General features: G+C 36.9%; 1 protein-coding gene across 1 annotated transcript in view; it reads right to left on the reverse strand.

Moving 5' to 3' along the window:
- Positions 1–24,918, reverse strand: part of WWOX (WW domain containing oxidoreductase) — a 467,162-nt gene that overhangs the window by 329,733 nt on the left and 112,511 nt on the right. The window contains exons 7-8 of the mRNA XM_052686450.1: positions 23,894–24,079; positions 20,015–20,279 (exon numbers count right to left, since the gene is read on the reverse strand). Of these exons, the coding sequence (XP_052542410.1) occupies positions 20,015–20,279; positions 23,894–24,079 (451 nt within the window). The remainder of the gene's footprint in view (positions 1–20,014; positions 20,280–23,893; positions 24,080–24,918) is intronic.

Here is a 24,918-nt window from a genome sequence, read left to right on the forward strand (position 1 = left end):
GACACTGCCTTTGCAAATCCTCCCTAAGGTGACATTAACCTCAGCCTTCGAAAGAGTGACACAAACATCATTAGGACTCCAAAACTAAATGGAAAGGATATTAACTGTACATAGGAATGTAAAGAAAAATCTGAGGTGATGTGAACTGATTGTCTGTAACTTAGGAAAAGTTATGTGCTTCTAAAAAACAGAGAGGTTTGCTTGCCTAGAACTAGTACACCTCATCTGGAAGAAAATTCTGTAGAAAGAGGGAATCAATGGACATAAAAAGACAGCGTGGAAGTGCCCCAAGGTGTCCAAACCAGGCAAACAAAAAAGCATGTCTTCAGTGTTTTAGAAGTTATGCTAAAAACAAACAAAAAATAACAACAAATAAACAAAAGTAGCCAGCACTTCCATCTTTCATTAACATATTGTATTGCTCAGGTTGGAAGGTTTTTCAGACTCTGAGCACAGCCCAACTACAAACAGGACTGTATCAGTGTACTATGGGTTTTCCTTTAGACCTTTTAATCCACTTTTTACATTACTACTGAAATGGTCCTTCTGCATGTACAAGGCAGGAAAAAAAAACTGGCTTGCCCAATGATAATATAATCAAAGCATTCAAATATACAATCAAACTCTTGGACCAGACTCAGCACTCATGAACACCAAGATGTGTAGCACTGAAAAGGGACAAAGTTCAGCTCTTTTTGCTCATGAAGCCCAGACGTTGGCTCTCTAATTTCAAAGGATTAACATCTCTGTATCCTTGGTGCCAACTGTTATCTAGTTCAAGTAGATTTAAAAATAGAAAATGCATAGCAACCTTGTTTCCCACATTGTAGGAACACTGCACATGCCTTAATGCAAAACAAAAGCAACAATAATTACAATAAGGTCAGCACTTGCTCACATCATTCTTTCATCATTTGACTTCATTGTTGCTTTTTCTCTCCTTTTATCTGTAACGTTGGTTACATTGTTATAGAGAAATCTTAGCCCTTCACATGTCCATGCTGCAGATGTGCAATGCAGCCTGCACAGCATCAACCATATAAGCATCAAAATGTTAACAGTCTTCACACTAACTACTACTTGCATATCATACCACTTGCTACCAGCATATTTGTTACGTCCTTTGTCCTGGGTTTTCAGCCATTCTTCTACTATGGTACCAGAATAAATGTTGGATTTTCAAAGGCTTACATTTGCTCATGTAGGCTGCACAGGTTTAAGAATTATCAACAGTGCGCTGAGACCCACTAAGTCATAGGATCCAAAAGCAAATCCTGCAGGACATTTGTCACCTTTGTTTAAGCCTTTTAGCGATCCATGAAGATTTCACTTCTAAAAACAGTTAATCAATCTGCCATAGAAAAGTTCATATTCCATTTTTGGTTTGAATCTGTGAATATGAAACCTGATACTCTACAAGACAGAAGTGCTGTATACTGAAGCACCAAATCCAAAAGGTGTTTACTGACACCAGAATAAAGTAAGCAAAAACTACAAATCCTTCTGTGAGTAAAAATGCCATTAGCCAGTCTCAAAACCGAGTGCTGCCTTTGGACTCACATGGCAGTAAAGATGATGACCTCCTTTCCAGTGTCTCCTTTTTGTACTGGACATTTGGACATGATATTCCTAACATGTACACCAGAGTTGAGAGACAGTAAAAATAAATCAAGCATAAGAGAGCTTTGCTGCTTTGTCCCTAGCCACAAATGAAAGCAAGGGGATACAAGTGTAATATTGGCTTTCCTTTTGAAGAAAAACAATCTCCTTTAAAGCTGAAGCAAGGTTAAGCATTTTTCCCAGTTCAGAAAACATGCAATACACATTTCTCATAAAACAAAACAAAACAAAACAAACAAACAAAAAAAACACCTCTGGAAATTCAGTTATCACATTAAAAGGCGTTCTTGCTTCACACTCTCTTTTTTACTTATTTTTTTAATACATAAAAAGGTCTTGCAAACAACTTGTGCAGACTGCAAGCCAGAGTCTTTTGATCCTCAATAAAAGGCAGGTTGCCTGACATTTTCATGCATCTTCTGGGAGCAGGCAGAATGGGAAGGACATCACTCTTAAAATTACCACCACAACCCATCAGCTAGCACTCCAAGAGTAATAAACAATTGATCTCATTAAAAAAAATGCATTATAAATATATAAAACTAAGTTTATATTATGAAACAACAACAGAAAACTTAGGAACCAACTGAAAAATGGACATATCTCAATCAACACTAGCAAACACAATCAAAAGAAAGCAGGCACTTCACCTACATTACGCAACGTGTTCACACAATCAGGAATCATTGAGCTTGCTACACATACAGTTTCTTAAGAAGATGGCATACATTCTTCATGAAACCCAGAAAAATCCTCTTTGCATTTAAACATGGAATGAACTGAGTCTCCTATCAGCATACTCAAAAGATGAACTGGGACAGAGTGCAGAGGCCAAGGTAATTTTCCTCCTGAAGTGCATTTTCAGACCTCCAAGTATTGGGCAAAATACACAACACTCCACAGAGAAATCTGTGCAAAGGACCTTTTCTTAATTATTCAGCATAGTATCCTTAGTCTATCAGTTCAGCTCCATACATTAATGATCTTTATCTTCATCAAGTCATCAGGAGGTTGGGAAGAAAAGCACAGATATTTGGGAACAGAATGTGAGCAGAAAGTCTCCAAATTAACCTTCCCAACAAAGCAAAAAAGTGCACTTTATTTTAGAATGAACACAATTTGGACATGATTTGGGATTTTTCTTTTGTTTCCTAAAGTAGCTACTATAGACCAGGCAACATCCTGATTAACTGACTGCCAAATACAGATGAACAGCTCACATTACTGTATTTCTCTTGAAAACTAAGAGTTTCAGTTTAGCAGTGTCTACTTCAGGCTTTTATCAGCACTAATTTCAACGAAAAAAAATGGTCGTAAAATTCAGAACAGAGGGAAAACAGACCTTAATTAAGCAAAATGTTATCTCTTTCTATTATAATGAAAGCAAAGTTACAGTTATATTTTTACCAAGATTTTTCCCCACTTAATGAAGACATTATCCACGAGTTTTCAAAGTCACTTTACAAAAGAGCATTCAAGAGACATTAAAGTCAGCTTAAACTAAAAAGTCTTTTTGAAGTCAATAAACAATAAAAAGAACAATGAAAAGACAGCCTTTGATCTCTTCTTACTCCAAAGTCTTTAATTTCTGTTTTAATCTACTAGATGCATTAAGTCTTGTTTTCAAATATTTTTCATCTACAGAGTACAGAGTACGCTTGCCTTGATTTTTTTATTCATATATATTCTTACTGTATGAATGTACAGCTCTCATTACCAAGGATAGGTGTCAACTGTAAGCTCTCCAAAAAAAAAAAAAAGAAAGAAAAAAAGAAAAAAAAAAAGTTTTAAAATGATTTTTCAGCCTCTTTTCTTTTAAAATTTGTTTTAGAAGAAAGAAAATATGTAAAAGGGAAAAGAAAATACCATCTTCAGCTTTGAAATTTGTGAGATCAAAGACTATAATGCACATAGATTTTTCAAAGGATAAATTATTAACAACAAGGGCAAACACATACTGGTCAATAACATGGTCAAAGATTATAAGTTAAGAGCATCTCTCTACAGCAAATTACAGTTAATCTGACTTTATTGTTTGCAAGAAATTCCAAGCTATTCATTGGATTTTGAATAGAGATTTTCAAAACACTCATTAGAGAAGCTGTGAATTGTGACAAGATCTCACTCAGGTTCAGCAGCTTGGCATTTTAGCATTTGTTCACTACTGTTTATCCTTTCTGTGGCTACAGATGTGCAGGATGTAAATAGAAAAATGCAAAATTGCAATGAAAAAGGGTGTGGAATGTCTGAAGGCAGAAACAGCCATTATTTCACACTGTGCTACTGATATTTTTTTTTGGAGTATCTAATACCACTCAGCTAGGATGGGCAAAAAAACTCTCCACACCTGCTATGTAGAAGATGTATGTGCTGTACTGCTGTTTCTTGTCAAAAGCACAATTGTTGTCTGATGCTTGCGAAGATACTTCCCAGATGTGAGGGACAGGTAAAAGCCACATCACCAGTGGAGCAACCTTCCCCTTTCACCACTATGCAGTGTTAACATACAAAACCTTCAGATAACACTGTAAGTGGTATTACTGCCTTAGTTTCTGTTGTTATGTCACAGACCAGCCACCAACTCAAAAAAAAGTATGTTTGAAGGATTAATGGTGAATGCTGGACCTGTACTAACCACTATTAGAATGTCACCCCTTTTTGTATCATCCATTTTGTCCTCAAAACATTTTCCATAATTCTACTAAATGAAATTATTTTCCACTTCCACTTGTTGCTGAAGTTGCCAGGTTTTGGTAATCTGGACTTATCTACTTTTTCAAGAACAGCATTTATTTCACAAAGATGACTGATAATTCATCAAATGAATTTTTAGTTTTCAACTTCTTAAGTGGGATATAAATGGGAATGCCCCATTAGGATCTAAACTTTATCATTTTTCATACAATTTATTTCATTTTGATATAAATAAAAAAAATACTATGGGAAGATCTTCATAACAAAAGGAAATTGCTATGCAGAAACTTAAGGAATGACTCTTTGACATGAAACTAAGCAAAAAGGACTAAAAACTTTCACTTTTCTCATGGCAGATATACTTAATAAAAAGAATCAGACCGAGAGCACTTTACTACGTTCAGACTAGCCTTTTATTGATTTGGATGTGCTATGAACCACATTATCTCATCTACAATAAGCCATTTACCAAGTGCAATGATCTATGGGCTAAAAGGCTTAGATTTTTAGTTCTATTGTAGACTTTTTGATGAAATGGTAGATCAGCAGAGAGTAATGCTATAATAAGATTGTGAAGGACACAAGTGTCAATATTAGGGAAAGTTTGGCTTGCTATTTTAAAACCTCTTGCAGTTCATTTAAAAGCCTGGTACCTCTTTTTCTAGACTAATTGCATCTGTATATTTAAGAGAGGGCCCAGGTGACATCCCACAGTTTGCCAGGTTCTCAGGGGCTCAAGGGCCCATCCAAGAGGAAATACGTTTATTTTGCAAAAGACAAAATCTGAGCACGTGACAAACAATTGGTGATGCCCACACTGTAATTACATGAGGGTACAAATTATCATTCTACTGCTTTGCCATTACTGTTTGACAATGCAAGTTTCCCCTGCTGCACTGGGGATTTTAGCAGTTCACTTTAAATCAGATTCAATACATTTTGCATCAGAAACACTTTCTCTCCTTATATTCACACAGACTGGAATACAAAGTTGTGATCCCAGCCAGGCTTGTGACACACAAGACACATTTGGACAAACACTCCCACACTCTCATGTGGGATTGCCTCCCCTCTAATTGTCAGATTTGACCACTTTTGCACATGGAGTTCTCTCCATCTGCTACCAGGAAACACCACAGAAGTCTCAAGATGATCATTTATCTACTGTTCTGTGTTCATCTAGAGAAGAACCACACGTGAAATCTGCTTCCTTGTTATTCTATATTGCATTTTGATTGAAATGGGGAACTTCCTGGAAATGTATTCGATAGTTCTCCTACTTCTCAAATTATTAAACAATTCATGCCAAGATCATTTCTTCCTGAAACTGGTCACTTTTGGCTAGCGTGGACTCAGAGGTATGTGAAAAAACGTTACAGTGCAAAAGAGATTTGCTATCCCATAGGCATCAAAATAATCTCTCTTGTTAGCAAAGACATACAGAACAAAATGTCAGTGGCCTGCAGTAAACAGAAATAAAAGCCACCATTTAGTGAAAATTAGGTGAAAAACAAAGCGTATTTATGAGATTCTTTTATCTATAGTCCTATGGCAAATTTTACCACATCATCTCTGAGTAAGACTGACAGGTTACATGCCCAAGTAAATGTACTAAAGACATTAGTGTCACTTTAAAGCAGCTCAAGTTTTGATGTCCTTTTATTTTTGTTGTACTGCTGCTGTTAGGATGCAGCGCCTCATTTTTATTTTTTTAAAGGAAAAAAAGAAACGTAACTAGTTCAGGCTACCATGCAACTTTACAACAACTGACACCAACTATAAAATACGCCAGTTTGTATTAAGATGTTATTGCACCTTTCCAGTTCTAATCGCCAATTATGACTCTATTAGTCCTACTTGGCAGTTCATCTGCTCCTGCATCAGCTGAGGGGGACTTGGAGACGGACCTCTGATCTTCTTGTTTCCGCTCCAGCGAGTGCTCAGCACAGCGGCTGTCATCCTGAGACATTGAGGAGGTAAGGCATTGCCTTTCCTAAGATAACTACACCTGACCTTACAACAATTTACTGAGGAAATACCTGCCTAATGGCAGCGTGAGCGCAGTTTCTTTTACACTCACTACGGCGCTGCAAATTAGAGACAACAGGATAAATCTATGACCAGCTCACTAGACACTTCATTAAATCACTGTTCCCTTGCCTTGTAGAGCACTAATAGAATCACAGCCCTCGTTAGCTACTGAATAAAAGATCAATCACATTCTTTGAGAGCTCTTGCTACCAGCTTCCAGAGGAAACAAGGAAAAAAAGAGACATATTTAGGATCATCAGTAAGATTCTGAATGGCCTCACTGCAAGTTGGTTAAATTACCTTTTCCACAACTGACTCCGAGTGTAATACTCTGAGGAACTTGTTAAGGCTGCTTTCAAAAGCTTCTATCTAATATATGACTACCAGGCCCTGGTCAAAAGTTCATAATGTGCATATGTAAAAAGGTACTAAATTGCCTGAGGGCTAAAACCAGAGGAGTTTAATTGCAGCAAAATGCTGAAAATGGTCTGTTGAGGGTCTTTCTATTGGGATGCTGCTGGCACTAGCTGATTGAAGTACAGCACATAAAAGCCTCGCAACAATATTTCCTTAAATGCAGCTGAAACTACCTGCACTTCCTAGTGCATATGTGGAGTGCCAAGAGGAAAAAAAGAACCTTCCCTAAACAAACAAAGGTTTAAGGATTGATCCAATTCATAATTCAGAAGTGCGTGGATAAAAGGAAGAATTGAACAACAGTGAATAGGTGTCAATATAAATCCTGCCGTGTGTTCCCAGTGTTGTTATGGGGGGAAATAGAAGTACATATGTAAACACACCTAATTGGCAGCCATCAAGATCTGCTGCTTTGAAAACCGAAAGCAGCCTGCACCAATGGAGTTATGACCACACTTGGAAATTCTGGAAATAGTTACCTGTGAGGTTAAAGATTGCTATCCTGAGCCTGAAATCCAACAACTTGTCCTTTGTAGTAATTTGAAAATCATTTCTCTAGCTATTTACATGATGAAGAAAATACAATGGGGGGGGACGGGAAGGACAATATTTTTCACTGAAAACATATTTTTTCTACTGAAAAAAAATCCCAACAATATTAATTTACAGGAAAAAACAGACATCGTTATCAGGAGGAAACAGCAGTTTCTTCATTTAAGTCTATTACATTTACCTCCAAAAAAAAAAAAAAAAAAGTACATTTTTTAATTTCACAAACCACGAGCTTTTAAGCTCCACACAATAAGGAAGACTCATAAGGGAAAAATGAAAAGCAATTGCCTTGAAATTTTGTTCTTTCTGTAGAAATTCTTATGGCAAAATATTTTCCCTAACTTAAAAAAATATATTATTTAGCATTTACAGGAATCCTTACTACTGACAGTGACAAAGTTTTCTGTTCCATCCTAGCAACAGAAAAAGCATTCAACTGTGTCCAGCTTTGCAAACCTTAGGTGTACTTGCACAGTTTTTGATTTTACGAGACAAGCAAAGTCTGTGTTGTACACTAAAGAGCACAATTAGCCTTCAACAAAGGCAATTTAAAATATCACATTATTGTCCAGTGAATAAACATTCACCTAGACATCAAAAATGAGGTTAGATGCTTCATCAGATGATATTTTATATTTAAATACTTTGTTGGCAATAAAGTCAAAAGAAGACAAAAAAAATACTACAAGTGGAACTGTCAGCTTCGTTGATATTTTCTGCTATTGTTACCTTAAAAGTTAGAAAATCACATACATTTCTCATCAAAGAAATGAAGAATTCAAGCTGTACATTTTTCTTACAAATACAAAACCACTACCTTCAGTGCAAGAGCTGGGAAAGATACTCACTTTTTACACACCAGCTCAGAAAACGGCATCAGCGTAACTCTAAAATCACACAACTCAAAGTAATATCTTTCCTCTAGGCAAAACAAGTTAACTCACTTTCAGTTTACATGATATACGACTTTAGTGGAGAAATTCCTTTCCTGGAAGGCACAGGATGACCAGTAATCCTTTGCAGATCTTCCCTCTGCTCCTTTAATTAAGACTGCTAGATCGACGCTGTACCAGGTGAGCAGATGAGATGAACTATTTGACATAAGGAGACAATCAGATTCTAAATGACACTGTTACAAAGTCATTACCATAAAAACCTGCCAAGACAGTTGTTTTATTTGAAGTGCTAAATGAGTTTTCTTGTACTGGTAGTATTCATCATAAAGCAAGTTTGACATTTCAGGACAACATTTTAATTGTAGTGCTGTTCAGTGTAAAGAAATATTCTTTACAATATTCTGGCAAAATGAAGAAAAAACTAATTACATTCATTAATAGATTATGGTGGCAGACAAGGTAACCCCAAGAAAAAAAAAATACCCACATTCAAAAGTATTAAATCAAAGCGAAAAAAACTAATCTTAACATTTCCAAGTACTAAAATGCTTTAGCCTGTAATCTTGCAACGTTCTACAATAACCTTCCATAATGGCAGTTATAACATTCAGTCAGAAAATTCTAACAGTGCACTATTTCAGTAGGATTTTTAAATGCGTTCCTTTTATGGAAAGTATGGCACCCAACACGTGAGTAGATACTTTCATGTCCAATTAAGCACCCACCAGCTAATTGTATGCACAGTCATCTATTAGAAGCGTAAGAGTCGAACAGTGGTGGGATCCAACATGAACAAGCTCATGGTAAGGTGGAACTTATATGCTTGAATTGAAATTCTTCTGAATTAAGAGCAATATCCATTTCATATAAATTAAAGTGCTGTCCTCAGAGGCAGAACATTTATTAGAAGTCTTTCTAGACATGTCAGCCCCAGTACTGCTATAAAAGATGGACCCTGCAGCACTGTCAAATCAGCCCTGTGTATTAAGGACAAGTAGATCTTGTTTTCCAAGATAAATAATTGTCTATGTATCTCAAAAACGCGTATACTTTTATATAGGATTCATCATCCAACATTGCTATCTTTATCTCATTTCAATGTGACACTTTTGAAATTAATAAAATCCTTAAATACCTTCTATAGATTTTTTTGGCATGCATAGAAGATTATGCTATACCCATAGTGATATTTAGTAATTGCAAAAATATGTTGTCACTAAAATAATGGATGGAATTTGACTATGATGTTTATATTTACTGTCATCCTCCTTACTAAAAAAAACCAACATGGATGCTACCATTCTAACAACTAGAGACAGTAAAATAGAGAAACTGGAAAATATAAATGCTGCAATATTACAAGGAAACTTGAACAGCTAAGTAAATTCTGAAACTCGCTAATTACAAATCCTCATACAGATTATAGCTAAATTAATGTGCATTGGATCATTTGCTTTGCGTATCTACACTGAACTAAGTATGATGTTCACTTTTCTCTACAAACACATGCATGCTTTTTTACCTAGGAAAAAGTAAAAAACATTTGTACTAATCCTGAACACATTCAGGATTTGAACTGGATTAACTATCTATCTTCTTCAACAAATCTCAGAGAATGATATACATTGAAAGGTAGAGAACTACAAAACACGAGTGAACGCCCAGTGGAAAAAGTAAAAACACTCTTCCTACAACAGTCTCAACAACCACAGACCATTTCCCTCCACGTGGGAATCTTGCCAATGCTCCAAGCTGGCCAAGGAACATCCTGCTTTTTAAGTCTTGCCCTTAGAACCATGAAAATTATTACACTCATGTTTGTAACACACACAAATAAGCTACGCGCTTCCCCTCACATCTACATCAGGAAAAAAATATACACACTCTATATATGTATCCAAACACAAATATACTGGAATAAACTCTTGAACTGTCACCAATAAGAAACACTACTCGTTTCACAGCAAGAAGCCTCCCAAAAACCTTGATGGACAAATTTTACAGACTCACACGTATATTTCTACATTTTCAATAGCTTTCTTGCCAGTACGTTTTCAGGAACGTTAATTCACTTATGCAGCTATTATGTCCAGGGCATGCCAACATGATGATGAGTGACACATCACACAGAAATTAAAAAAAAAACACAAATAGATGAATCCATTTTTCAGGAAAACAGACTCCGTACTCACTGATTCAGGAATATTAAACATATTAAAAACCCATGTATTTCTCATGTATATAGATACATACCTACATACACATACACACATATATATGTAAAAATAGTGAGAAAATACCGAAAAAACATCATGTAGTACACTGTGTTTGATATACTGTATTATTTTTGGACCTTGAAAATATACTTTTTAAATGACTTTGCTCTAAAACACGGAACTTTCTAGCTCAGATTACTTGGGCACTCTTACTGTTTACTCTTCCATCTTTTTTCTCAAGTCAGAAGAGACTTCCATGGGAAATTCAAATAAATAAAATATCCAGCTGCACAAACACTATACATTCTGTTAGATTACTTTGGCTTCCTAAGGAATATTTAACTTTCTCTGAATGTAAATGATTAAAGAGAAACCATCATACAAAAGTGATTGGTGAACTGTTTAAAGCGGTATGGCACCTCTTCAAAGGTGATAGAGAGAGAAATGAAAAGACCATGTTATGGTAAAGCATCTCAGGTATCCAAGGAGTTCTAGAGAAATGGTCATGTCACTAAGCACTGCATCCTCCAATTAAAGAACATTATTTAAATGATAGCTCTGTAAAATAGGATCTACGTTTTGTTTTTTTTTTAAACAACTTGGTAGTTCATCTGTTCTAAACACAGCCAATAAAAGCTTGGGGTTTCCTGAACATCTGTCCATTCATAAATAACTTCAACAAATGTAGGGAAAGATAAACCATGTTCTAGAATCCACAGATTTATACTGCTCTGAGAGTTACACTTCCAAAACGATACAGGCTAACAATGCACAATTATAGAATTTAATGAGTTTTACGTATCATTTACCATTCAAATTGAGGCACGTGAGTCTAACTTTCAGTGTTCAAAGAGACAAAAATTAATCTTTGCTCAAAAACTTTGTTTTTTCTGAATAGTAGATACATAGATCAGCAGTTTTGCTTTGCTTTTTTTTATAAGAGCTATCCAGAAGTTTTTGTACCAGGGAGAAATAAAAGATGACTGTTGCCTAGTTGTATAAGAAGTCAAGATCTGGACAAGAAGGCCCCAAGTTCAAAGCTTAGGGATACAGGAGGAGTCTGAATGCAATTTGTCATTTTTGCAACAAACTGAAGATTTATATTGGGAAAACAACAGCAACAAAACACTAGTGAAAAAGCTTTTGGAACAAACATCAATAAGAAACCTGATTTAGCAGATGAAAATTGAGCAATTGAAAAGCTCACTAATGAAGCAAAACTACTGATTCAAGCTATCAGCTCATAATAGTCCCCAACTCTCCATCACTAAGCCATTCTCCTACAATATGGTGGATAGTAACAGTTTTAAATGGAACACAGATTTGCCATTTTACATCTTAACTCATATTAACTTTTTTTTTTTTTTCTTTTTACATGTCACGAGATTCACAGCACTGCAGTTTCAACAGGTGAATCACAGAATCACCAAGGTTGGAAAAGACCTTCAGGAACATGCAGTCCAACCATCCACCTATCACTCACTAAACCATGTCCCTCAACACAAAATCCAAACATTCCTTGAACACCTCCAGGGTCAGGGACTCCACCACCTCCCTGGGCAATGAATGTAGCAGTTTAACCTGCCATGTGGCTACGACCTCACACCCCTGCTTCCCTGGATCTTATGGTGTTATTTACAACAAACTGTCTAAGTGACCTTGCTAAGGCACACGAATAAGAAACCCTGGGGCAACAAACAGGATTGAGTCTCTTCATCTGCAGTAACTGCACAGACTGCAACTGAAGGGCTTGGGAGTGCAGCAAGGGTTCTGAAGAACACCACTCCAAGGATGAGGCAAATTTCTAATAGCTTCTATAGTAATGACATACAAAACTAAAGGGGGGAAAGAAAGACTAAATGTCCAGTTCAGCTGTTTCTGCCAAACTGCAACATTTTACCTGTCACCCAAACACTTCTGCTCACATAGAACTGAAATTTCCTTCCTTATGGTTTCTCAAATATACTGAGTAGATTGATGCTGGATAACAGCTCAGAGACTGCATGGGACCTCAGCTGCAGCATGCTCTACAAGTTATGGTGAGTAAAAGAGAAGGAGTAAGGAAAAATAGGAACTTGAATTCTTTGGTGCACTACAAAACAGCATAGCCAAAAATTTACAGTGAAGGAAAGTCTGGGAATTTCATATGAGAAAGTAATTATGGACAAATCATACCAGAGCAGGAAAATAAAATGAATTTTAAGGGTCTTTTGTTAAGAACCTGAAATTGTGTTTGTAAAGTAGATCACACACACAGATCTGACACCCTCCATTTTCAGAAAGGAAGTTTGTTTCTAGGAAGTGTTACAATCTAAATCAATAAATGAAAATAACTACCTGAATATGACTGACTTTCTATAGATTTCAGAAAGAGAGGTTCTGTTCTGTGTTTCTGACTACCTATGAGGCCAATCTTTTCCAGATTTCAAGCCAGAGAGCAGACTGGGGTTGGATGTGAGGTTGCACAGATTCGTATTTGTGGGCAATACAAACCTGCATGCAGACATTCCACAAGGTGTATATATAGCTTTCTAATTCAAGAAAGTTTTTTCATGCCGAAAATAGGAAAATATGCTTTTTAATTTCAAATTATAATTTAATTACTAGTAACATAAAACGTTATGGACCAATCTTATGCTTGCCTTACAGCCCACATACTTGGCAGAACATTCTGAAATTCTGCAAGGATCTGAGGAGAGAGGAAGAAATTCCTTATTTCCCCCACAAAACTCTGGGACGTAACAGAGCTGCTCCACAAAGAGCTTTGAGGGTGTGAAGGACGGAGCAAATTCCTCGGCCACCACTCTCCCTGAGAGCTGCTCTGCACACAGAGACCCTCAGCTGGTCTGTTTGGCCCGAGGATAGGCTTTCATAATGACTTTCCATTCCTGTGGTGATAGTTACGGGGGACCGGTTTAATTTACCCTCATATTTCTTGCCACACTTATTTTAGCAGGAAGTTAAAATACGTAGGTTTGATAATAAGCTAGTTTATATGATATTTTATTACTAGATAGGATACAAATTCTAAGTGCATGGAAGAATTTTTTCTGTCCTTTCAAAATGATTAACAACTGCTTTGGGGTATTACTTTACCATCCTATTGCAATCAATCAAATTATTCTTCCACACTTGCCTTCTCTCCTTTTACCCTATCCAGCCGATTTTATACATTCAATTTATACAACATTCTGCAAAGAGGCATATGCTGTCAAGGTTTGGCAAAGTATCTGTCCCTCCATGTCAGTAGAGCTACACTCCACAAAGTTGTGTGTTAAAAAAGAGAGCTGTTGCTTAGAATCAATCAGTTGAAAATTTACTCTAGATAGACATCAATACAAGAAAACAGGAGAATTCCATATGTGATTTATAATGCTTTCAAAATAAATAATACACTCCACACAGATGCTAATATTCAGTAGTTAGACCCCTTCACTCTTCCTTTCTCTTTCACCTTTTGCCCAAACTTCCATTTGGGAAAAGAAACTGCCATTTAGATCAAATGTACACTGTGAGGGTCTTCTCAAAATGAACTGCCCGTTGCTTTGCAAGAAACCCCAATGAATTTTCAGGTAAGTCCTACAAAGGAAATGATTGCCAAATTCTAGTCTGAAACACCCTGCCCAAGACTGCTTCTGAAGTCGCACATGCACGGCTGAGGGCAGAATTTGGCCTGGGCTGTGATTTCAGTAACAGAAGCCAAGATCAATTCAACAAAGCTCACACAGATCTTTAGACAGCAAAAATTCTTACTTAAAGCAAGAAAACTTAAGGGTTATTCCAGCTTCTTAGGGAAGAATGGAGGAGAAAGAAAAGTGACAATGAGACAGAAGACCTTTTTTGGGCTTCTATCAAAGCTAACAGATGTGAGTGACCATTAAGAAGAAGCAAGACATCTCTGTAGGTGAAGATTCATTTCTTGTCACTGAACCAGCGGTAGGCACAGGGGGCTTCCTCCTGCCCACATGAGCACTGAAATACTTGTCAATTGCCTAAAACACTCCTGGGATAACACCAAACACCAAGAACTCATCATTTTACATCAACTAAGACATGCAGAGGAATTTGGGACCCTTAATATTCTCTCCCTTATAATTAATTCTCAATAGCAAATATTTTAAATACAAACTCTAACTCTGAAAAGCTACTGTCTTTGGGAGAGGAGATGGAAATCAAAGTATAGATCAAGTATCAGCCTCGTACACACTGAAAAATTAAGAGCAGAATGGTCTTACTGTGGCTAACTGGAGGGTTATGGGTGACAGGTTGAGCTCTTCTAGTTGTAATTTATCTCTCAGCAACAGAACCAATGTTTTATTCCCAACCATTAAAAGGATGTAACACATCTGCTAAAATTCTAGTACAACGGCTGGCTTTGCACTGCAACAGGAAATGTAACCCAAGAGCCTCAGCACTTCTACAAACCCCAGCCATTTCTTAATGTAAAAGGATTTGAAAATTTAGTTCACTGAAACATCTGTTAAGCTCTTGCTACTCCAGCACAAGATACTCTTTCTGCTCTGTTACCTGCCAACAAAAATATTTTGTTCTACATAACACTATCACAAGTGTGTGATAATGGCAATCTGCTTATTTTACATGCTATTGTACACTCACAAAATTATCTGCAGGTGACATTAGATAACACTGAGCTTAAGCTGAAAGCTGATACGTTTATTTAATTTTATTCTTCTCTGTAACTAGTGAAAAAAAACCATCAAATGGACTCTGAATGACTAACATTAATTTAAAACAAATGAAGTTACCTAGTTGTTGAATAGAAGTGAAAGAAAAAGGGGAAAAGGGAAAGAGAGGCTGAGGAGAGAAGAAAAAAGAAAGAAAAAACCACACAAGAAAACAAAATCCAAATCTTAGATCAAACCAACTAAGCACCCGCATGGCCTGTGAGTATGTTCCTTTCAGAGTTTCTCTTTCAATTTGTTATTTACAGTGGGTGCTTGTTTCAATTTACATTTAATTATATGGTAAGCTTCTCCAATTTACCGAGTAACTATAAAGAGGTAAGTAAAAGACAGATCCTTTCAACATTAGTAGAGCTGCAGTTGCTATAGTAATAAAACAGCAATTTATTCACAATTATTGCTTTCTACAAAAAATACTTGTTCTCCAGTTCTAACAAATCCTTGTATATTTTAGGTCTTGAAAGTGGGGGGAGGGAAAAGGAAGGATGAAGAGTCTTTCAGTTTCCAGTGCTCTACTTAATATAAGTACTTCCTTTACACCTATATGCATCAGTAATATAAATATTGTATTATGTTTCAAAAGTTCCCAGACAGCATTCTGTGATTCAACAGAAAAGTTATTTATAAGCAGCACAAACAAACCATAATTTTTAAACTATAAGCATTCAAACAGTTTTAGAAATATAAAGTTGCATTTCTTTTAATAAGATATGAACCACTAACAGAACCAACTAAAATTATATACCTAAAAGCCTCATACTTGAGAGAAAGACCAATCATATCACAGAATCATTGGAAGGACACGTAGTCCAACTCCCCACAACAGCTACATCAGATTGTCCAGAGCCTGGTTCAGCCTGACCTTGAATGTCTCCAGGGAGCAGGCATCTACCACCTCTGTGGATAACATGTTTCAATGCTTCATTATCCTTAATGCAAAGAAGTTTTTCCTTGTATCCAACTTAAATCTTTCCTCTTTGCAATTGAAATCATTTCCCATTGTCCTATCACAACAGACCCTGATAAAGAGTCTGTCCCCCTCCTTCTAATAGCTTCCCTTCAGATAGTGAAAGGCTGTTAGCAGATCTCCCCAGAGCCTTTTCTTCTCCATGCTGAACAGCCCCATCTCTCTCAGCCTGCTCTTGGAGGGGAGGTGTTCCATCCCCATTTTTGTCTCTCCCCTCTGGACACATTCCAGCGGGTCCACATCTTTCCGTACTGTGATCCACATGCAAATGTAGTACTCCAGGTGAGGTCTCACCAACATAGAGTAGAGGGGCTAGGATCACCTCCCTCACCTTGCTGACCATGCTTTCTTTCATGCAGCCCAGGATACGGTTGGCTCTTTGGGCTGGGGGGACACATTCCTGACCCCTGAGGGACACCACTCATCACTGGTTGGTATCTAAGTAATTTGCTCTTTTTAGGAAGTCCAGAGTTAAGAAGGATGATCTTCAGTGCTATTCCTTAAGTGGAGCTTAAACTTACCTGACTTTGTAAAGTGTCCCACTTATTGAAACTGAGTCACCACAGTTGCACTGAGTAACAGCAAACAGATAAAAAGTTTGACAGTAGAATACTTCATCTCAGTGCCTCAGGGTATCAATTAAAGCTGAATAGCTACCAGCAGTACTTCCTAAGCTAAATTCTGCCATACTGAGTATCCCAAGAGCCATGTTACATAGGCTGGATGAGCTCTCCCAAAAATGGAGGTTCATGCTATGTAAAAACACACATTTCTGGAGAAAATATTACATCCCTGGAAACCAACATGGAGCTATTCAACATTCATGAAGGGAACAACTACAATTAAAACAGTGTTCTCAAATATATACAGTATACTTGATCAGCCTTGGAAATAAAACTATTAATTACTGAACTGCTACAATATGTAGTAGAGAAATTTCATACAGAAAATTTTATAAGAGCCATAGAAAATAATGAAAACCAAGTCACAGGCACAAAAATCTAATACTCTCCATAGCAGCTTAGAGCCAGGGCAGAACATAAGAGTTATATTTTCTGAACAAACTAGTAGGGAATCAAATGTGTTTCCTAATTTTCTCTTGTAGTTTCATTTCCAAAAGAGTTGTGACTATGCGCATTAATCTAACAATCCATCACTCTCACAAAATGTAGTAAATCCATCTTTGTAAAATACAAATTAAAGATCTAATTATTTTTTATTAACAACTTTTACTACAAAAATAGTTGTAAAACACCACAGCTAAAATTTGCTACGTGCAACTCCAGTCAGCATGCACATGTGTGTATGTGCATACATTTGCATATATATGTGTGTGAATGTATCTGCACAAAGTCCAGGAGACTATAATTCAAAAAACTTCACACTGGCTCCAGCAGTGTTAGGTCTCCAAATGCCACAATAATGCAGTAAAAGTTATTGGCTGAGAGCACAAAACTGGCACAGATAGACAGTCACACAGTCACCTTCCCTGAGCTGAAAAAACCTTACCTTTTTCACACAGATATGGATCACCCAGTTCCTGGTTTGGACTCAGCTCAGTAGTAACCTCTTTAAATGTTGCTGCATCATTCTGCACTGTGCAATGCAGACATCATTGCAAATCACAAGAACGTACAGTTCGTAACCTCAGGATTGCAGCTTCAAGCTCTAAGATAACTACTCTGACCACAAAGCTCACCTAAACTATGGGGTGAGATGTCTCACAAACACTGAGAGGAAGCCCTCAGCAAAGTTAGCAAGAAAATTAGTGATATAAATTCATATATAGAAATTAACAGCACAAAGACTTACAAGACTGATGCTTACCCTCACCCGTATCTATCATCACAACACTCAAATGGTCTGTGAATTACTTACAAACACAGAGTAGGGGTTGGAAGGGACCTTTAAAGGTCATTGAGTCCAACTTCCCTGCTAAAGCAGGTTCCCTACAGCAGGTCACACAGGTAGGCAGTCAGGTGGGTCTTAATTATCTCCAGAGAAAGAGACTCCTCTCTGGGCAGCCTGTTCCAGTGCTCTGTCACTCCAACAGTAAAAAAGTTCTTCCTAGTGTCAGTATGGAACCTTTTGTGCTCCAGTTTCAGCCCGCTGCCCCTTGTTCTACTGTCATTCACCACCAAAGGACTTACTGAAACAATCAGGCTAAGAGCAGAGTGCACTGATCTTCAGGGTAGGTATCTTTTGCACTGTATTTTGTATTCACTTCTACATACCACTCATAAATAAAAAGACAATATCAAAAAAATCTATCAATGTAAAGACTTCAAAATGAACATTGGTGTTTTATTTTGATCTCTAGAGGATAAGTTTACATAAGCAACAAACACAACAAGTTCCTCCGTGAAAATATGTCAGAGGAAATAAAACTAACAGCTCGTAAAAGCTCCACAGACTGGATGGTTCTCACTGACTGGTAATACCATACATTAATCCGTTCTCAGTAGAACTTAATGAATTTGTTTTATAAACTATCCTTAACTCAGAACATGCTATTGAAAAACATTATTACTTGTCTCAAGATGCCAAAATGCTCACTTACCAAACTCACAGACATAAATAGGTTTTGGATGCATACTGGCTGCAAACTGCAGGTTGAGGATAGAAGTGCGAAGACTCTTCCGACTGCCTCACTGTCAGTACATCCATGCTTGAAAGGGTGTTTATAGTTCTGTTCCATTAGCATTACTGAAAATCCAGTATTGTTCAAAAAGCTGTTCATTTTTGGACACATAACCAGAGTCTTAAATACTCTGTGTTTTCCACTTACGTTAACTCACTAAAATTTAAGATCGCCTGCTCCACTTCTACAGGTAAGATCAAGCAGCAGCAATTGCTTCTGTGCTCTGCTCTCTTTCAAATAAAAGCAATTAATTCGGCCTCTATCGCTAGCTCAGGACATAGTAGACATTACAAAACAACTGCTTGTGTTGGTCATTAAGTCCTCTGTAAAAGGGACTTTATTTGGCCTGACCAAATTGCTATGGCTAGCTACATTCTGCGTAGACGTTAATTTTTTAATTTCCCTGAGTCCTAGAAGCAAATAGTAAGGAAGACTCCTTTCCCCTCATTCCCTTGTTGGGAATACATTCTTTGTCATGAAAATATAAATGGATAAGAAACAGTCAACAATGTCAAAAAGAAGCCAGTTCTCAATGAAGTACAGCTCATTTTTGGACTCCTTAAAAAGTATCCTGTGTCAGAGGATCAAGAGATAAGAGCAACCTTCTCCAAGCACTGCAGATGCTGAAATGTTTTATATAATGAAGCTCCATAATGTTGGGTATGAAAGAGTAGCACAGCCTTTCATCACATTACTGTCCCAATCCAAAGACCAGTGTGAAGACAAAGGAAAAACCCCCACTGCCTTTGGTGCTTTAAAAGAATCATGAAAATCATTGTTGTTATTTTTAAATATGAATGAAGGTGCTTTTACCACTGAAAGCACTTTCCTCAGCCATTAATAATGTCTGTAGTATCTTTTCTAACTAGGACATCTGTTTACATAAAAAATGCAGTCAAGCATATTCCACTTAAAAACCAAAGTAGTTTTTGATGTTTTACAAACACTGAACAGAGAAATGACTCTGAACTATCCCACACCTTATATACACAAATACCTTAATCAGAGCAAGTGAAAATCACATATTCAAACATGGGAGTCACTCAACCTACCCAACACGATACCTTCACAGCAGATTGACAAATTTAATCTAAAATGGTTGAAGTAACCTTTACTAGACCACTCACGATCTCAACATTATGTTTGTCATTAAAATCAAGGTTGCAGTTATAAAAGGCAAAAGGTCGAGGCAAATACATACATCTGGAATTTTATAACTTTACTCCCCTGATTTGAAAATTGAAGATGTGTAAAATACTGTTAAGTCATTCACTTACCATGGATTTGGTGAAAGGTCGAGCCAAGGTAAACAGCAGGGTATACAGCCACCAGTTACGATGAATGGAGGAGTAAATCATATTTCCAGGATGGACTGAGTTAGACGTCACCCCATGGGGAGAAAGGCGTCGGTTCAGCTCGTTGGAAAACAGTATATTGCAAAGTTTGGAACGATTGTAGGCCAACATAGCCCAGTACTCCTTCTTAGATGGAGAAAGCAGGCTGAAATCAAGTTTTCCAGAGGAATCTTTAATCTCTGTAAATCTGAAAAACAGTAAATGTACCTTAGATACCCGAGTTAATTCTGCTCTCATTAAGAACAACATAAAACGTAGATAACTGAGTAGAACTTGGCCAGAACCAAAATAAAATATCAGCATATTTGGCAATTGCAAGTATCTACTGGAAATTGCTCAAGGCCCATGGAATAGCCCCATATATATAGCAGTAAAATTAGTGAATAATTAGCAGACACATATAATAAGTAAAAACAAGTTGAAAAAAAGGCTTTAATGTTTAAAAGCATTTTATGAACTTATGAGTTACATTCTTTTTAATCAAAAAAGGAAAATGTGCCATAGTTCCACAAAAGCACAATTAACGTGCAGGAATTAATGCAGAATAAAATGGAAGCAGAGAAAAACAGCATCCTTTCATTTAATCCGTTCCCCTGATTATTTCATCATATACTGAACACTTTCATTTAAGTGTTGAAGTAACCATGGATGAGTCTCACTACCTCTTAGACTCTTTTTTAGATTAAAAATTGATGAATATAAAGGGGTTATAACCTTGGCAACTTGCCATCAATAGTCTTATATGTTTAAAAGACAAACGTAAACAAAGCCAAAATGAGTTCTGGCAGAGTATAATGTTTTTAAGTATACCCATGGCATGACTGAACACAAATCAAAGTAACTAGTTGATGTTTTTTAATTGGGTCTGACAGAGTCATTAAACACCAGCTGTTTGTTTCTTTCTCTTTTTCTTTCTTTTTTTTTTTTTTTTTTAAATAAAGTAGGGAATGTTGTAAAGACTTTTAGATGAAGAGAAGGAATTTTTCGTATAATATATTTTGCAATTCTTACAATTTTGATATATCAATTTACTAGATTATCTTAGTATCAGAAAATAATACTATATTTAGTTACAGATTCATGGTCCACCCAGAAGAGCTACTAAAAATAAAACAGATTTAGCAAGCTCTTTTTAATACTGGGTTTCAGAATCAGCTAGGGAGAACAGGGATAAACATAATTATAGTACACACTAGAAAAATGTTTTAAAATATCTTTACTAATTTTGCATCTCATATCCAGAAATGAAGAGATCAGCTGGAATTTCTACTTCCATTTTGAGAGCAGGATTATAATACATTTAGAGAAAAGCAACTACAGTATTTGAACTCAAGAGGAACCCAGAATGTCCTATATCTTGCAGAATAGGCCCTTCAATTTAAACAAATAAAAAAAAATCATAATTTTTAGTTAGATAACAGACATCTCTGAAATTAACAGGGCTATTCTGGGAGGAATTTCCTATATTCATCCCTCAAGTAACCACTTAGGACACCAAAAATAATCTATAAATAAAATACTTAATACTTATTGTATACTGTACAATGGAAACACACGGACATAATTTGAGTCCCATCCTTCAAGTGAGTCAATCTTACTTATGTCAGCAATCTCATTGAATTCAGTAGGATAAGGACTGTTCAATCAAATTAACTACAGAAATAAAGACAGAAGGAAAGTCAACCTACTTATTATTCTGATTTTCATATGATGTGCTTAGAGTATGGAAAGCTTAATTTAAACAGATTTCATTTGTGTTGAATCCAGATAAGTGAAAAGAATGAAGAACCAGAGAGGCAAATAAATATCTTGCCTTGGAGCAGTGCAGTATAATATTTTCCACAAACATGGGACTTTATTTTTCCCCTAACAGGGGGTCTTGACTCCAGCTAAAAGATCTAGCCAAGGTTTATGGAAGTAATTAGATACCAACACTTCTGTTTTACAACATAGTTTAAGGCACAGAGTTCTCAAGTAGGTCAGAAAGTACTACTATCCAATAATACCTAATGTCTAAACTAACTCCTTACATCAACTTCTTGCCATTAAACTGATTAGGGGCAAAACCAGAGTTATTTACGACGATCATTTTAAATGCTAAGATATGACATGAATTGGAAGAAGGGGGAAATCAAGTAGATGCATTGATTATTTTACTCAAGCATAGGCTGTTGCTTATTTTTTGACTGGCTTCTACAAACCTTAGTTGACCTAATGAAATTAGCAATGAACACTTCAAAAAATGCTTTTGAAAAAACAGATAAAGATGTTCAGAGCTGTAAGCTCTAGTTATACATAGCACTTAATATAGTGAAAAACAAAGATGTCACTTAAAATACCATCAGATGCAAACTTACAAAGGGGAACAAGCAGCTGACAATTCAACATAATCTCCCATTAAATAACAGCTCATTTATACGTATCCCATTGTGCCATCCACATCTGGCAAGTGATTGGACTTGGCAGATTTATTTCTAGAGCTATCTTGCCTGCCCTGCAGTAGCCTCCCTTACTCCTAACAGGACTCTGCTACTTGCTTTCACAGACCTGGTGTGATTTGCAAAGATAAGGATGTCCAGATTTTGTTACCACCTAATTACTAGACATTTCATGTCTTTTAACACCGGGGAGGATTATTACTGGCGTTTTCTATTGCTTCTTTCATTTCAGCCATCATAAATTTAAAATGGTAAAAGTAAATCTATCTGCAGTGTGTCATTTATACCATAAGCCCCTGTGTTTGGAAGTGATAAAGGTTTCAGCCTGACCCTTGGCTGGTCTCTCTCTACAAGGTCCCTGGGGTTGTATTTTATGGAAACATGATTAAAAAAATAAGCTTCATGCTGGGTCACTAAAACATTTCAGAAATATGAAGGCAGGGAAAGAGGGGAAAAAAAAAGAAAAAAAAAAAAAAAGAAAAAACCCACCGCTCACACATTTTTTCTTTGGGTTTGCTAAAGATGTTACACACGACCAGAAGTGAAACAGAAATCAACAACAATGTTTAAAGCTAGACATTATGGGTCTAATTTTAGAGTTCCAGAACTAAATCAGAAGCCATAAGTTTGCACTCTCTAAAATTCAGAACTGGGGCCTCTATTTTGCACAAGGAACTCTCTAATTCTCTGATTTATATCAAAACCTTCTTCCCAGTTATTAAAACAAGCACTTCCAGCACAATTGAAATAAGGCAAACCTCATCACATCTGTTTTGCACTTCTCATGACAGTAGGAAATACGAGCAACTAATATTTTAATTAAAACTTTCACCAAAAGAGGCATGGCCAGTGTTCTAATGTGTATTAACTATACTATTTCCCAGTTACATTATACAGCTAATGTCTGCATTGAATTCCCTAATTTCTCATTACAAAACAATTGGATTTCATCTAGTAGTTTTTAATTGCATTGTTTCTCCTACTAAAATAACTGCACATTCTTCTTGGTAAGATGTTGAAGTAGTTGAATGACAAATCAATATAGGTCATGCCATTCAGATTTAATCAATTATTATTCCATCTCCTAGCGAAATCAATAAGTGGTCTGATATGCGGTGAAAATCTGCATTCATACAAAGAATGATCAAAAAATACCTACAAACTAGAACACACTTTACATATGGCAATGTAGCAAAATCCAAAGACATTGGCAATGCTGTTTTTAAAGAGATTATTCAAACAACAAATGCTTTAGACAGGGGGCTTTCCTTTTTAAGAACTTACACAGCTCTGCCATCACCATTTCTGCTGTAAGGATGGCAGATCTCAGCTAAACCCAAACCACAGCATAATGTTAACCAACCTGTGTGACTCTGAGGACACGACCACCACCCTGGCAGGGGAGGAGCGGCGCAGGACATCCTCCAGCAGCTGGACGAGATAGAAGTGCCCCAAATGGTTCACCTGGAAGGTGGACTCCAGGCCGTCCTCTGTCAAACTCCATGGAGCACCGAACACGGCGGCATTGCAGACCAGAATGTGAAGAGGCCTTGAACAATTAAAAGTATTACGGGTTAAAACTGTCTAGAGAAAGGCAGCTCAGCAAAATGCACTTAATTGAACTCCTGTGGCAATCAAGTGCACACCGTGGGTGCAGGTTTCTGTTCTGCAGGGCAGAGCTGTGTGAGGAGGGTAGGGCTGCCTGCTGCTGCTTCCACACAGAGCCCACCACAGGGCACTGATGAGGCACTTGGGGCCACTTGCCACCACTGGGATTTAGTGAAGAACTAAGTGCAACTCTAACACCAAAACATTAATATCATTGCATTTGTTTGGGTAGCCTGTTCCAGCTTATTTCATCTTCACTGCAATGGATGAAATCCTCTGACAAACGCAAAATCAATCACCAAACATAAACCCTATGTTTAAAGATAACAAATGAAGCGCAGCTAGGAAAAGCAGCTGCTTGCCCTCAGTTCAAGCACTCCTCACAGCCCTTCATGAAGAAGAGAGGAGATCCAGCATCAGATCTTCTCCTTAATGGCTAAACAGGGCACACACTTCTGCTCCTGAACATCTGCAAAATGAATTGTGGAAAAGATGAAAAACAAAGGCACAGATTGCCAAACAGACCTGACGGAATCTAGGATCCTTCAGGCACGTTTAAAAGCCTTGATTTTGATAGTCCAGATTTCGAAAACATTTCCAGCAGAATCATGCACACCTTATCTGAACGCTGAGATCTGTGCACCATCACTGACAAAAGCAGAAAACCAGAAAACTACATGTCTTTATTAAACCGAATTTCAACTGTGACCTTGTTTGGAAGTTACCATCTGGCTTTAAAAGAAGTTAAGAATCTAATATCTGTACTTGTGCCAATTTCAA

Source organism: Tympanuchus pallidicinctus, unplaced genomic scaffold (genome assembly GCF_026119805.1).
Source record: "Tympanuchus pallidicinctus isolate F22 unplaced genomic scaffold, pur_lepc_1.0 scaffold22, whole genome shotgun sequence".
NCBI lineage: Eukaryota > Metazoa > Chordata > Aves > Galliformes > Phasianidae > Tympanuchus > Tympanuchus pallidicinctus.